The 15,064-nt window shown below is 35.1% G+C and overlaps 2 protein-coding genes across 7 annotated transcripts; one reads left to right on the top strand and one right to left on the bottom strand.

Moving 5' to 3' along the window:
- The first annotated feature begins 185 nt into the window (after positions 1–185).
- LOC145582627 (uncharacterized) lies at positions 186–5,794 on the top strand. 5 transcript variants are annotated; one of them, XR_014099917.1, is made up of 3 exons: positions 186–1,323; positions 4,568–4,649; positions 5,594–5,794. XR_014099917.1 is itself a non-coding variant. In XM_081639605.1 (2 exons), exon 1 carries the CDS (start codon positions 303–305, stop codon positions 1,320–1,322), a length of 1,020 nt encoding a protein of 339 aa, XP_081495731.1. In that variant the 5' UTR covers positions 186–302; the 3' UTR covers position 1,323; positions 5,594–5,794. The 5 variants fall into 5 exon arrangements, 2 of the variants coding, with proteins under 2 accessions (XP_081495731.1, XP_081495730.1); XR_014099916.1 differs by having other exon boundaries at positions 186–1,341; positions 4,617–4,649; XR_014099915.1 differs by having other exon boundaries at positions 186–1,341; positions 4,561–4,649.
- Positions 5,795–6,779: 985 nt separating this feature from the next.
- Positions 6,780–12,509, bottom strand: LOC145582625 (putative protein S-acyltransferase 22). 2 transcript variants are annotated; one of them, XM_081639602.1, is made up of 9 exons: positions 12,050–12,509; positions 11,839–11,952; positions 10,033–10,440; positions 9,713–9,781; positions 9,543–9,614; positions 8,775–8,903; positions 8,520–8,600; positions 8,221–8,403; positions 6,780–7,972 (listed from the first exon to the last, which is right to left on the bottom strand). In XM_081639602.1, exons 1-9 carry the CDS (start codon positions 12,089–12,091, stop codon positions 7,214–7,216), a joined length of 1,857 nt encoding a protein of 618 aa, XP_081495728.1. In that variant the 5' UTR covers positions 12,092–12,509; the 3' UTR covers positions 6,780–7,213. The 2 variants fall into 2 exon arrangements, with proteins under 2 accessions (XP_081495728.1, XP_081495729.1); XM_081639603.1 differs by lacking the exon at positions 11,839–11,952.
- Between the last annotated feature and the right edge of the window lie 2,555 nt (positions 12,510–15,064).

Raw genomic sequence — 15,064 nt, 5'->3', positions numbered from 1 at the left:
GATCCATATGGACACAATAATTTAGTACGGAGGATGACTCAATTACTCAACTTTAAAAATTAACCCGATAAAACATCCACCCAATGTATTCCAAAATCAGATACAGGTGGACCCCGCACCGGCACCCCCGCCATATCCATCATCTCTCAGTTTGAGATTTGTCTTTATTGAAGAAAAACTTTCAGACTTGTTCATCATTCTTCACCAATTCAATTTTCATCAAAACTCTTCTTCCAAACAACACCTTCAATCTCTCTTTCTTCCTTCCTTCATTTTCTCTCTCCTCTCTCAAGCGAACAACAATGGAGAATTCATCCCAATCTCTGGTTGATTTCTGGGGAGTAATCACCGAATCAAAGCGCATAATCAATGCTCACTCCCGCCATTTCTTAGCCCTTTCAGTTCTCTTCCTTCTTCCTCTCTCCTTCTCTCTTTCCGTCTTCCCTACTCTTCTTCACACCTTCACTTCCCCTCAACCCAATCGCATCGTCTCTCTCCTCCGCCATAACTCCGCTGCACCTCCGATTCTTCTCCACCCCACTTTTCATCAACCCCACCATAAAACCCTCGTTTTCTCTCTCCTCTTTTCTGCCTTCATCCTCCTTTTCTCTCTCCTTGCTTTTGGGTCAATTACTTTCTCTGTTTTTCATGGCTTCTATGGCAGACCCGTTAAGCTTGTTTCTGCGATTTCTTCTCTTCTGCGCTCGTTTTCCCCTCTTTTGGTTACTTTTATTGCTGCCCAGATTGTGATTTTTCTGATTTTTGCGTTGTTTGGGGTTTTTGGTTATCTGGGTGTCAGGGGAATTGAGGTAATTGAAGGTGAATTCTCGTATAATTCTCCTTACTTTTATGGGATTTCTTTAATTGGGGCGGTTTTATTAGGGTTAGTTTTGGTTTATGTTGGGGTGAATTGGATTTTGGTTAACGTGATTGTTGTGGTCGAATCAAAATGGGGGTTTCAACCCATGGCTAGGAGCAAGGATTTGGTGAGAGGGATGAGATGGGTGGCACTGTCTTTGATCGTATTCTTCGGGTTTTTCGAGCTCGTGTTGTTGTGGATCAGTTTGGTTTCCGGGGGCGATTCGATTGCAGTGGAGGATGGGTGGAATACATGGGCGTTTGCTGTTAGAATTGTGGCAACTACTGCTGTTTTAATGGTGCTTTTGCTTCATGGAATTGCTGCCATGACGGTTTTGTATATGTATTGTAAGGCTTTGCACGGCGAACTAGCCGGGGAGATTGCTCATGAGTTTGCTGCTGATTATGTTAGCTTGCCCTTTGATGATCAGAAGGTCCCTCACATTGTTTGTTATGTGCATTGAGGTAGTTGCTTCCTTTAAGGTTAGTTTGAATTTAGTCTTATGTTAATCCTGTAATTTTTGGTTAAAATTTCTTTAATCTTTGTTATATTGCTTCATTGAGGAATTGTTGGAATAGGAATTATATTTAGATGTTTAGGAGACGATGACTTAGTGATATGGATGCCTGAATATGTTGACCCCGTTAATGTATGAATGTAGTCTCAACTAATTTGATTGCGTAGCAAAACTGATGTTGCTTTGCCATGGTTCCGAAATACTCTGTATGGAAAAATAAAATATTTCAAATTTCGTTTGTAGTCCACATTTCTCTTTGTATGCTAAAGTAAGATCTTTAATATGTCTTGGGAGTTCAATCAGTTTGTCACACATGAGTTTATTATCTTGATTTTTAGCATCCTTTAGTTTTTGATAGATCAAATGCCTTTGCAATCTGCATTCTTTGACTAGAGAAATCATCAGCTTGGAGTGCAGTTAGAATTTAAGACTGTTTAGGGCATAATTCAGTGTAACTAGCTGATGCTATTTTTGTACAGTTACGAACATATATGCGCATGCGAATGGATGTATAATACTTCCTTTGTTCCTTGAAGTTCTTCCCTTTTATTGTAGATACACATACTGAGGATAATTAATACAGTTTAATTTGGTACATGTAATTACTCTTTAGAGAGATAATTTGTGATAAGAAAAGAAAAGTGGGCCAAGTTGGGGTAAAATGATATTACAGGTATTTATTTAGCAAAAATGAACTGCTTCATAGAATTACCTTAAATGGGTAGAAATTCATGGAATTGAGGGAGTAGGTCATGTATCTGCATTAAGAACTTCATAATTTTAAAAACTACTTGGTCTATTAGGTCTCTTGGTGAGTGAAAGAGAGAGCAACAGTTACTACTTTGCTATTAGATCAATTGTTTGGCTTCTCTTTCAGCAGAACAAGGCAATATATACTAGTCATATTACGTTTTACATGAGTACACAAGGCATCACTCTGTCTACTCCACCTCGTGATACATGGCTGCTTTCTTGTCTTTCTATAACCTTTGGGTTAATGTCAAATCCTGGATTTCTTACCTTAGCTCCATTCTTCATCTGGGATAGATTGTCCCTGTTATAAATTGCCACAATTTGTGAAGTGGACTATATTTTTCCACATGGATGAACACTTGTGTAAGATTCAACACTTTACACACCCCCTGCTCAAAATTAGTTTTTACATTGTCTCAAATCACTTAATTTCTGTATTTTAGGAAGTAATTCTTTATATGCACTCAAGTGCACCTAGAGTTAGGTACACCCAAGGTTTTTTTTTTTTTTTTTTTTTTTTTGAATTTTCAATGGTTACCCACTTACCCTGTAATAAACTGTTAATACTCACGCTAATAATAAAGGAGAAGGCTCGGAAATTTGATTAAAGATTAGTGGTTTCTTACAAATGGTAGTAGTAGATTTAGCTTACAAAGTCCTATTAGTGACTTGAGGTCACAACTCTCCTAATAGTGACTTAAGGTCACAACTCTCCTAAGGAATTACTCCAAATTCTGCCTACCTATTTCCTTCCCTTCCCACTCTATTTATACTAAGGCTAAAGGTTCTAACCTAATACTACTAAATTACCAATAATGCCCTTCCTTAGGTTAATCTATTACATACCCTAAACTATTGCTACACTAAAATGGTAATCCTTGTATTTTTTTTATTTCTCAAAATTACCCCAATTACAATTTTTTCTCACCTATGACATTAGTGAGACCTCATTGAATTAGATTCTATGCAAATGTTAACCATAATTAAAATGATTAAGTAAATTAGTTAAATGCCATTGCCATCATCACCTCTCTTTTTCACAAAACCTCTTTACAACCTCCTCTGCCGCCGCCACCAGCACAATCACTCTCACCCTCCACCTCCCTCCTCCCTCCCTCTCTCCTCCACGGATCAACCATAGCTGACTTGAAATGGCGAAGCGCCAACCCCCATGCTTACCCTTACCTTTACCCAGCCCAAAACCCCAACCCCCACCTCCACCACAATGGGCCTCATCCGTGGATGAACTCACCACTTGGACCACCACCTCTTGCTTCCACACTTACCCTTTCTTGTTTCGGCTTCGGTAACCAACTACATTTCCTCGCACGCACCTCAACTTCGGTGGTCGGCTGCATTTCTTCATTGGATTCTCAACATCTTGATGGTGGGTAGTGTTTTGGAAGATTTCTATCGCATTATACTGCCTTATTTTAGGAGGAATGAGAGTTGGAGATGAGGGGGAAAGTGAAGGAGAGGAAGAGGAGAGAAAGGGTGAAGATGAAGGGGTATTTCTTTTCTTGGAGGAAAGTTGAAATCTCCGTTGCTGAACAGAGGAGAGAAAAGACAGGAAGGGGAAGAAGGGAGAGTTTGTTGGATGAAAGGGGTTGTGATGGTGGTGCTAGTGGTGGCTGTCTGGTGGTCATTGGAAGCTTTGCTAGCGAGGTTGGGGGGAGGAAGGAGTGTTTTTTTTTTAATCCTAATTATAGTGTTTTTTTTTTTTTGTTTTTTTTTTGTTTTTTTTTTATATTACAAAATTAAAATAAAACCCTTATTAATGTCATAGGTGAGAAAAATTATAATTAGGGTCATTGTGTAAAATAAATAAAGGATAATTCTAAATGGTGACCTCCAAGATTTGAAAATTCTATTTGGTGGAAAAAAAATTTGGCCATAGTTGTCAGTGACTCCTAATTTGGTATTAATCTATTTAGTGACGTTATTTCATTAAATAGCTAACTATTTCTAATGTTTGGCTCATTTTAACCCTAATCCCCCTAAATTACTAACCTACCCCCAAATAAATTACTAGCTCTCCTCATGCAGCACCTGCTGCTGCTCTCACTGCTCAACACCACCGAAGCATCACAACCGAAGCAAGGGTTACCATTTCAGTGTAGCAATTCTACAAGGGTCACTGTTTTTTTTTTTCTCAAATGAATAAAAAAAAATAAAAAATAAAAAATAAAAAATAAATTAAAATCAAATGAGTAATAAATATTTTTGGGTTCACCTACCTCTATGTTCAGTCAAGTACTTGTAAGAATCTCTCAGGGAACTTATGGCCTAAATAATATATGTTCTAGCAGTCTAGTATAAAATGTTGGATGTACAATAGAAACAATTGATATGATTGTCATCTTGTGAAACTTATTTTCGTTAGATGGTTTCTTTCAACTTTATTATGGGCCAAAAGTCTAAAGCTTTGCAGGAACTAGCTTTCAACTTTCTTGGTGTATTCTGGCCTTTCTGGGTGTTATGCTTCAGCTGCTAATTTCTGAAGGCTGACAAATTGGCAAGGTGATGTTGTCCTTCAACCAATTTTCCCCTTCTATGCAGTTTATCTATCACTGATTCAAACTTTTTGGTATCTGTTTGAAAAAATTTGAGTTGGACATTGTCTTGAACCACACAAGCTGGAATAACACTAATTTTGGGAGCTGAGGGCTCCAGAGCAGGGTATATGGACCACAAAAGCCATAACCCTTGTCATACTTTTTAAAAAGCCATAATTCATATTGTAGGGTCTGCTCTATAAAGTTTCATGCCCATTTTAGCCAATTTTTGAGAACTAATGCGAGCTCTGCCAATTTAATTTTTGTGCCAGAATTGACTCTCTTTGTAAATGCATTTTACTGCATTAACTCTCTTTGTAAATGCATTTTACTGCAGAGATTATTTATGATGGTTTGCTATTTGAATCATATTTGGGAGAACAGCCACTATTTATGTCTTAATTTAGCTTTGCGGCCTTGCCTATCGCTGTATATCCTTGTGCACCTATTTCTCCATCCAAAATACTAGGCTACATTTCTATTTTAGCCCGTCCGTCATCAGGCTTGGCTTAATTTAGTATGTTAAAATTTGACCTTTCCCATAATACCCGTTATGATAGTCTATAGCCTTATAAGAATTTCAAAGAAAGATTACACTCATAACTGTAAAAGCTTAAATTATGAAGGATAGTTCTGAATGTTATGATATTTTAGTTAAATTGGTTAAAGATGAACCAAATCAAATGTGGTTTATAGAGCATTTTATAGAAACAGGGGGTAATAGAATTTTTGCTTGCTGGGATGTTCTGTATGAGCACCAAGCTTTCAAAATTCATTCCATCAAGTGTAACAAACAAGGTTCTCTTTTTTGTAGCAGTTGAGCAGACTGAACGTGTTATCCATTTCACTAGTTTTTGCATTTCCATATCATCTCAGCTTTTATATCTAACCAAATGTGCACTTCTCCAGGACTGAACTGCGACTTGCGAGGGGTTGCATGTTCCTAATTGCTGATGATAGTTTGGTGTTACCAAAGTCAAGTCTCCTTTAAAGTATTGCTCTGCCAAAATTAGCTCATTTCTGCAGTAGCGTCCATTGTTCATATGCTGTCTAATCGACTATAATTTAGCTCTTATATATATATATATATATATATATATATATATATATATATATATATATATATATATATATATATATATATATATATATATATTTTATTAGCAGTTCTTCTCCATTATCTCATTGTATCACTGATGCTATATCCATAGTCAGGCATGAAAGTAAAAGACTTGATTGTAACTTCTGTAAAAAAAATCGAGAATATGTAAGAATTACTTTGTATGAAGCTTTACGTTAAGATCAATGGATGTACATAATAACTTGTTTAACAAGTAATTTCAATGTTCCATACATAAATGTGCAGCTTTAATTGAGCATCTGTAGCTAGAACTGGCTGGGAAGTAGGTTATTTTTGGCCAATTATTTTTTGTCTCGCGTTGGTCTCAAGAGTTGTACGGAGTAGTTGATTTCTCTAAAATCTAATTTGTTTATTACGTTTTAAATAGTCAATTTTAATTAAGCGGGACTTGTTAAATCCATTTACTTATAATCTACTACATATTTCAAAGTTACAGGCGAGCAAGTTGATCAGAAGAGTATGGGCATGGGTTAGCATGATGTGAGCTCATCGTAAGCTTGACATTGCATGAGAGGCACGCTGATAGGCCATGGGTTGTTCATGGACACAAGCCACTTGCTTAATTTTATTTAAAATAAAATCTATGAAATATGTGAATGGCTCACTAGCCCTGTCACCTGGTTTGGGCTATGCATGGACCCCTTTCATGGAAGAGTGGCACAATCAATTAATACTCATTTCATTGATGATTTGATTAAGAATTTCTACCTAGCTCGATTCTTGTCTCTATAGCGCAGAGTATTTTTGGTGAGAATGCATTTAAAGGATGTAATTTCTACGAGCAGTATTAAGTGGCTTTAGAAAGCATGTTCAGATTTTTTTTTTAAAAAAAAAATAAAAATCACTGATTCATTTTAATATTTCTGTGAACATATTCCTCAAGTAACATCCTGCTTTCTGGGTGGAACAAAAATTTGACAATATTTTGTTTAAACAGAAGTGAAATTGCCTTGATGAGAATAGAAACATGAGGAGTAATGTAATCAAAGAATTCAAGTTATCGTGACGTTTTTCACGGTGCTACACAGATCTGAAAAGTTTCACTTGCAAACAACGAAGACAACCAGAAAAATTGCCAAGACGTTTCTAGCAAAATTAAACACATGCAGGCAAATATAATATGCTCTACAACATCAACCTGGCTTTTTTTATCTCCAAAAACTTAGCTAAAATAGCATGATCACTCAAAGTTAGATCCTGCACAATGCCTTCTAAGTCCAGCAACTTGTGATCCATCCATCTTGCATTTCATGCATCTTCGTGTCTGCTTACCTCCATTGACCAACCAACTCTCAGGACATAAGCAAGCTATCAAACTCACAAATGAAAGATATTCACCCTCCAAAACCCTAAAAAACAAATCATCATATTCACTAAATTCCAACTCTTCAGAACTTTCTAAGGTTGCCCTGGGTAAAAGCTGAAGGTCCCTTAAGACTAAGCATTCCTCCATCTTGGTTTGACTTCAAAAGTAAACTACTCCAGTTCACTGTTCTTTCAACTGGCCTTGAAGGAACCTGGTCACTATCTTCTCCACCAGAAGGTTCATACCCATCACTGGTCGACCTTGACAGTGGCATCCCAGGTAGTACAGCTCCACCAGCCACAGACAAACCAGTAAGCCTTCTAGATTCTTCTGCTCCAGAAGAGGAGTGACGGAATGGATGCACATCAGGCGAGCTGCTCTCAGGAGAGGAGCCAGCCATGTTAGCTCCACTCGACATGGCCAGGCTAGTTCGGAAGGCACTCCTTGCTTCTAGCTGGAGAGGAGCCAAGCTGCTGGATGATGCTTTCGCTGTTTTTGCAGATACATTCACAAGCTGCTCGATGGGAAGATCAGACGGCAGTCGAACCCGTTTACTATTTCGTCTTCTGCTGTGGTCAAGCCTGGAGATTATCCGGCGGCCACTGCCAAAACTGTTGTCCCGTTCAAGGTTAATTGGGCCCTCACGTCTTATCACAGGCTGCAGAATCTTTGATTTCTTCCTTGCCTCTGCAGCAGCCTTCGAAACCTCTTCAGGATTTAAGCGTGCTAATGTCCATGGACTAATCTTTACTGCAGGATTCTTTTTCTTGATCGGTTCCTCTATAGCAGTCTTTTTGCCATAAGAACTCACCGATCCAGTGTCTGGAGGAACTACATCAAACTGATAACAACGCAGACAATGCAACCATTAACATAAAATTCATAGCTTGAGTATTATAAAATCACTGTGCTTAGTATACAAAAGTCTGTGAAAGTCAACGATATGGAAGCAATATAATTATTCAATTATTTTTTATGGAGGATGATTCAAAGGAATGAAAGTCTATGATATTCAGCTAGTTGTATAGTTGTACTTGTGAGGTTCATAGTCACAAGCTGCCAATTTTAGGAGCATCTTTTAAAAATTACCTGATCCTCAAGAAACAACCGTGGAGGTGTACACCATGCACCCCGTCGGAAAGTATTGAATGAACTAGCACTGCTTAATCCAGTAAGGGAGCTAACTTGAGACATCTGAGGACTCTGTCCACCTCCAACTTCTTGTTGTTCTTGCTCTCTCAGAGCTACAATGTAATCATATGTGCTAAGCCCCTGGAAACAACATATTTGAAAGATTTTACTGCAAACATTTTTTTTTTCCTTCATCATGAGAAAAGACGGGTTTCGTTAATATTGCAAGAGGAAAAGCAAGAGCATGTCAGTTTTACCTTCTTTATGAGGAGAATGTGGAAGAAGAAAAGCTGCGCCAGTGGTAGGGTTGCTATCATAGCCAAAATGGTGCACATGGCCTACAAAATTATAGCAGAACCCAAGAGAGATGGTCAGCACTACCACAAGTGAACTACAAACTCCATAAATCCTTTCCGTAAACCCCACATCAGCAATGTAATAATTTTAAGTAAACTAGTGTAAGCTGACAAACAGCACAAGAAAAAATTACATTGAAAAAATTAGGTACTAACCACTACAATAATAAATGGCACCATAGAGAAACTGCTTCCCAGCTTTGCAACAATCTCAGTACTGAATTTCTTCCTCTCAAGAAAAGTGCAAATCAACACAAGGATCCCAGTTGACCATTGAAGAATTAACTGCAATCTCAAAGCCCAACATGCCATGCACACACCTGTCAATATTTATCTAAAATAAAAATGACATGAAAATAAATGCTCTTTTTTTTTTGACACGGATCTGGTTTGGTAAACACAGGTGACCTAAGGTCTTTAATTATTGAAACTTGTTAAAAAAAAAAAAAGCTGTCTCTAGGTTAATGGTAAAGTTGCCCCCCTCATACATAATTACAATAGTTTCATAAATTCCTTGCCTGGTTTCAATCCAAAATAGTTAAGGAAACTCCAGAATCAGAAGTGTTAAATACTGTTCAGTAGTTTTCAGAAATCATTTATCCCGAATTTAATTATTCAAGATACAAGCTGGCATTTTAAAATTGACTTATGCCCAGTTATATATCAGGGCTAATTTAAATAGCTAGGGTTTTCAGTTTCAAAATGGAGTTTCTGCATGAATATTTGAATAATTTGTTTCAGATTATTGAGCTGCTTGATTAAGATCTCCTAACAACAGAGCATAGACTGTCTAAAATTAGAAACCACATAAAAACAAGTTTATTTTAATTGTCAAATGGAAAAAATGTGATCTTAATGATACCAAACAAGCAATATATTCTTTGTCAGATATCTATACACCAATGATGGATGCTTTCTACTTACCAATAGAAGTGACACAACCATGAGAGTGAAAAATTTCCGGTAGTTCTTTTTACCTATACAGTTATTGAGCCACTGCATATCAAGAATACATGCAGAAATGAAAAGCTTGTCAAGGCAATATCAAGAAATCAAATACTGTAAGGTATAAATGCTCCACGCCTCTCACATACCCGGCAGTGGTGATCAAAACGATCAACACATTTATCACAAACTCTACAATGCTTGCTGTACTTGAACACCTACATCATAGACATCATTTAAATCATGGCAGGATAATTAAAAAGTAAAGACCATTGCGGGGATTTCATAACTACAAACACAAACAAACTTCCTGCAATTCACCAGAATGTGCATATCCAATTGAAATGGGGTACTTTTATAATGTAAAAAAGTATGAGAACATTTTTAAATTTTTCAATAGCATTTTAGCTCAAGTTAAAGAGCAAGTGTAAGGAGAAAATGACAATTGAATTCAAGTAGTTGAAGATACCTCAACTTCACACAAACTGCAATAGAACATTCCATCTTCACTTGCTTGCTGCTCAGAAGACTCTTCAGATGAGCTCATACAGTTGCATAGAAAAGTACAGGGATAGAACAATACCCCCAAAACACAAGATAAACAACTTGATGATCTAACATTATGTTCATGTTCAGCATCAAAATCTTCCATATTAACATCTGTGCTCTTGACATTTCCATCATGATGTTTGTCACCATTTTCCCCAGAAATCACAAATTGCTTAGATGAAGCAGATTCCCCTCCTAGTTTTAAGTCCTTTGCTTCAGTATGATCACCTTTGCATGCTGTTTTAAGGTACTTCTTAGACCTGAAAACTCCTGGATCTGCTGGATCAGATGCTGCACACCAGATATATAGTCCAAACGCACTTACTATCTGAAAAGAAGGCAATGTAACATAATGATTATCCTACTCAAGGACAACACACACTGAATATCAAGAAAAAAAAAATTAGCATGAACTAGACAAGGTTGATGCTTATTCTTTAAACATGCGTGCTTTATTGTGATGCTGAGCTTAATGTTAATCAACATGTTTGTTTGAACTATGAAGGCATTATAACTCAAAGCATATAAACTTATAAACAAGCCAAAACAGAATAAGTGAAAGGCAAAGCAGATGAGAAACTTCAAAGACAGCCTTACTAGCTTTTGTATAGGACAGTTATCATTGTAATGAAGTAATCAAAGCACAAGAGTTGAATCCACATAACAAAGGCCATGAAATTAGAAATTTTAAATCATCATGAATAGATTATATTGTTAAATTACAAAGTAAACTGAAACATGTTATCATAGGAATGGAATCCAACTTTTGATCCGAGAATTATTATGTCATATACCAACACTAATACAAAATGCAAGCAACAAATATATATCTTGGTGACAAAAAATATTAACGGACATTCGACATATGTAATTATTTGAACCAAACCTTGGCATCAAGTATATAACGATGAACTCAATAATAGATTAATACTTTAATTAAAATTCACACCAAGTTTAGATAGGGATAAAGAATTGTCTTACAATAAACACATTATTTCAAATAATAGTGGGTTGCACCAGAAAATGAGAAGATAAAAAAGCACAAAAAATTAAAACACTTAATGTATATTTCGTCAAATTATTGCTTGGAAGAATCAAGTCCGAAATACTATAAGTCACATATACGCCAAAATCCAGAAAACCCATTGAATTATGAATCAGACATAGCCAGCAATAAGTATAAAGGATAAGCCAAATTCCTTTTATATATATATTAAAAAAACAAAACCCATTGAATTATATGAATTATAATCCTATAATGTCATGTTAAACAACAATTATCTGTTTATCTGGGATTTGCCACATAATAAATGTAATCTGATAATTAAATCACAATTTCTGAAGAGATAAACAGCATAATTCAAGTGACATAATAAGGAATATTTTGAAAAAATCAATAAAGTTGCTAGAAGACAAATATTTCATCTTCCCTTATCAAGAAAAAGTAATGGCATTGGTGCTCTTAGATTATGTAGCGACAAAAAGGAAACTCAAATTTTCAAAATCAAACTCAGAAAAGGAAAAGCAACCCATTTCCAGGAAATTGGATTAAATTCAACATAACCCCTAAAAAAATGTACAAATAAAACACATAATAATAAGTTGATTAAAGTGGTATCCAAAACCCGGGATCGAATCCCGTCTACATCATTGCCGCGGCCGCTACACAGTCAAATTAATCAAATAAAACCCAGATCTCAACTTCATCAAGACAACATAAACTCACAAGAGGAGTGTAGAGGCCCATAATGATATACTGGTAAAGCTCCTTCCCAACAAAAGGAGCAAAAAATACATAGAATGCAAAACCCAGTGCTAAAAACACTGCTACTGCTACCACCTGCACCCAAAATTCAACAATTCAACCAACATTTAGTACAGAAAATCAGAAATTATTCAACAAAAATTATCAAAAAAAATGACAAAAAAATTTGCACCTGAAGTGGGTGATAAGGAAGTTGCCATCCATGCTTTCTCATTTTAAAAATTTAAAATTTAACCCACTAAAAAATGCTGAACTCCCAAAAAAATTAAAGAAAAATTAAGCAGAAAATGTGCTTAAACATACCCTAAATTCCCGGGGAAAGAAGGGTATGGATCGGTGTTTGAGAAGAAAGACATTGTCTTTTTAATTTTTATTTTTTTGGGGGGGGAGAAATAAAAGGTGGGTAATGAAGAAAGAGGAGAGAGAAAGAGTAAAAATGGGGTTTTGTGTAATAATCTAGTGTTTAGTGAGCTTTTAGAGAATGGGGTTATGGAGATCTGGAGCAGCAGGAAAGAAAGAGGAGAGAGAAAGTGACTTGTGTTGTGTGAAGTGAGAGGAGGAGGAGTGTTGGAGTGGTGGTTGCATTTCTTTTGCAAGACCAATTATAGTCACTCGATAGCTAAAGGGGCCTAATGCTCTTTTCTTTTACACTTTTTGGCTGATTTTGCCTAGTTTTAATTTCCCATTAGGTATCTGCCTTTCTACCCATGTCCTAAATTTTGTGTACAGCTTGTAGAGTTGGAGAAAGTAGATCTATCGAATCCTGTGTTTGGGACGGACGGGACGGTTTTGGGTCTGTTATAATGGGTTGATTGTGTGGGTCGGTGTCTCAATTTGAACGAGTCCAGTTTGGGTCAAGTGAATTTGGATTTGAGTACAGTTGGTTCATTATGGTTTCTGATTTTGAATCAGGATGAATTCGTGTTGAAGTTGAGTTAATTGAATCTATTATAACCTACTCCCTCCGTCCCAAATTACTCACAACAGTTGTCTTTTTGCATTGTTTACACATCTTACTTTGACCATCTTTTTTAACTATTGTATTCGAAATATACTTAGATTCAAATATGTATTTTGCTTATGACACGTTTGAAAAAATATCCTTTTTTTGTTATGTTAAATTTGTATTTAGGTCATTTAAAAGATTGAAAAATCCACAAGTTTTTCATAAAATCGACCCATGGAAATTGTGAATTTTGAAATGCTTATATTTTTAAGTTATTTATAGTTATTATTTGTGTTATCAAGTTAATATATTGACCATGTTTGGGTCAAGTGAATTTGAGTTTGGGTAGAGTTGGGTCGTTATGGTTTTTGCCTTTTTGGTTTTTTGTATATTAATTTTTTATTTTTTTTTATTTTTTTTTATTTGCATATAAGCAATTAAAGATGTAAATGAAGGTAGGAGTAATAGATAGTTATTAGATAAGAATTAATTTGGTCCTATGTTGAGTTAAGGTTGTATTTAATCATGCAAGGTAAATAACAATTTGGATTGTGTTAAATCAAGTTTTGAGCCATTGTTGTATCAAGTGTAGGCTCAATGCAATTTCTTTCCTCATTATCACGTCAAACTTAAGTGATGTGTTTCTGTGTATCACATGTGATTTGATTGTATATTAAAATTGCTTTTTATTTTAAGTGGCCATTTACTAAGTTAGGTGATTTTTTTTTTTTTTTTTTTTTTTTTTTGGTCACATGTGATTTGAGTACATTTTAAAATCCCTTTTCATGCTAAAAGGCCATTTACTCATGTATTATTAGGTTGGGTTATAATTTGATACGAGTTATTCACATGTTAACCTTAAGAGTAAACACAATGGTTGCCCACAATCATTGTAGTTATCACTTATTTAATTAATTTCTCTATCTTCAACCTCATTTATAACCAATTTTATACCCACTTAATAACCAATGTAGCCCAATAATTGACCAAGGTTACACATCTTATCTCTCTTACTTTTACCCAACCCCACCACACAATCTCCCTCTTTCACTCAATGACCAAGCAAATTGGCCCTACTATTTCACTCAATAACCAAGCTTTATAACCTGGTTATTTCCACAACCAGGTTATTGCTTTTTGTTCCCAAAAATTTCTCTCTCTTCATTTTTTTTTAATACTTTTTCACTTTCTCTCTCCCCATAATCAATGGTTGGCTTTGCTCTAAGGAAATTTTGCAAAAAAACACTTTTTAAATCTTTTTTTTTTTTTTGGCATATAAGGATTTTTAAAATGTGTATATGTAATAATAAGTACACTTAGATATCGGCGTATCTATTTAAAGCTATTTTTATGCTGTGTTTTTAAAAGTAAAGTTTAGAGCTTGTTTGGCATCATTTTTTGTTTTCAATTTTCTGTTTTTTTAAAAAACAAAAAACCAAAAATATAAAATAAGAAAAAGGTGATTCCACTTTTTTGTTCTTAGTTTTCAAAGTTATCATGAGTTTAATAAGTATGACTAATTTTTTATGACATATTACCTCCGTTTTTAATTAGTTGACACATTTTGACTTTAGCACTATTCACACACTCTCATTTGACTGTATTTTATGCTTTATACGTAATGAAAAATATAGTCATGTGGGATCTTGTTAGATTTGTCACAATATTTATTTTCAAAATATCAACTTTTCATAATTTTTGTTTATCGATAATTAAAGATATTAATGGTTGAATTTGTACATTGGCAAACGTGACTAAAACACGTGTCAACTAAAAAGAAATGGAGGAAATATATCATATGATTTTGAAAAACAAAAGGCCAAAAAACAGAAAACCACAGTGACATAAAACGAACCCTTACAAATAATTGAAATAAGTAATAAGGTCTTTAAAAAAAGGTGAACTAAACATTGTCTTAAGGTCAAACTAGTGATACGTTTAAAAAAAATAAAAAAAATAAAAAAACTAGTGCGTTGCCGTGTGTGTCAAGTTTAATTATGCCAATTATTCTGAAATTTTTTGTCATTCATAGTTATAGATATCATTGATCAACTTTATGACGTCAGGAAGAAAAAAAAATTGTCTGAAGAAAGTTTCACAAACATTGGTTGTTTCCCTTTAAGAAAATTTAATACTATGTACTGTATATACTCCGTATCTCATTTTTCACACTACAAATACTCATTATACACTTATTGACCTCCAATTTATGACCAATAAAAAAAAATAGTTGTACGATTA

The sequence above is a fragment of the Chenopodium album genome, chromosome 15, assembly GCF_948465745.1.
Source record: "Chenopodium album chromosome 15, dcCheAlbu1.1, whole genome shotgun sequence".
NCBI lineage: Eukaryota > Viridiplantae > Streptophyta > Magnoliopsida > Caryophyllales > Amaranthaceae > Chenopodium > Chenopodium album.
Note: the sequence above shows the minus strand (reverse complement) of the source record. Positions and strands in the feature narration are given on the sequence as shown.

What these genes read in the sequence shown, in the direction of transcription:
- LOC145582627 (XM_081639605.1), top strand. Translation starts at nt 303, where the DNA reads ATGGAGAATTCATCCCAATCTCTGGTTGATTTCTGGGGAGTAATCACC.
- LOC145582625 (XM_081639602.1), bottom strand. Translation starts at nt 12,091, where the DNA reads ATGAGAAAGCATGGATGGCAACTTCCTTATCACCCACTTCAG. An exon ending in TGCCATTTATTATTGTAGTG is followed by an intron (nt 8,601 to 8,774) that starts GTTAGTACCTAA and finishes ATAATTTTGTAG; the next exon opens with GCCATGTGCACCATTTTGGC. An exon ending in ACATTCTCCTCATAAAGAAG is followed by an intron (nt 8,404 to 8,519) that starts GTAAAACTGACA and finishes TGTTGTTTCCAG; the next exon opens with GGGCTTAGCACATATGATTA.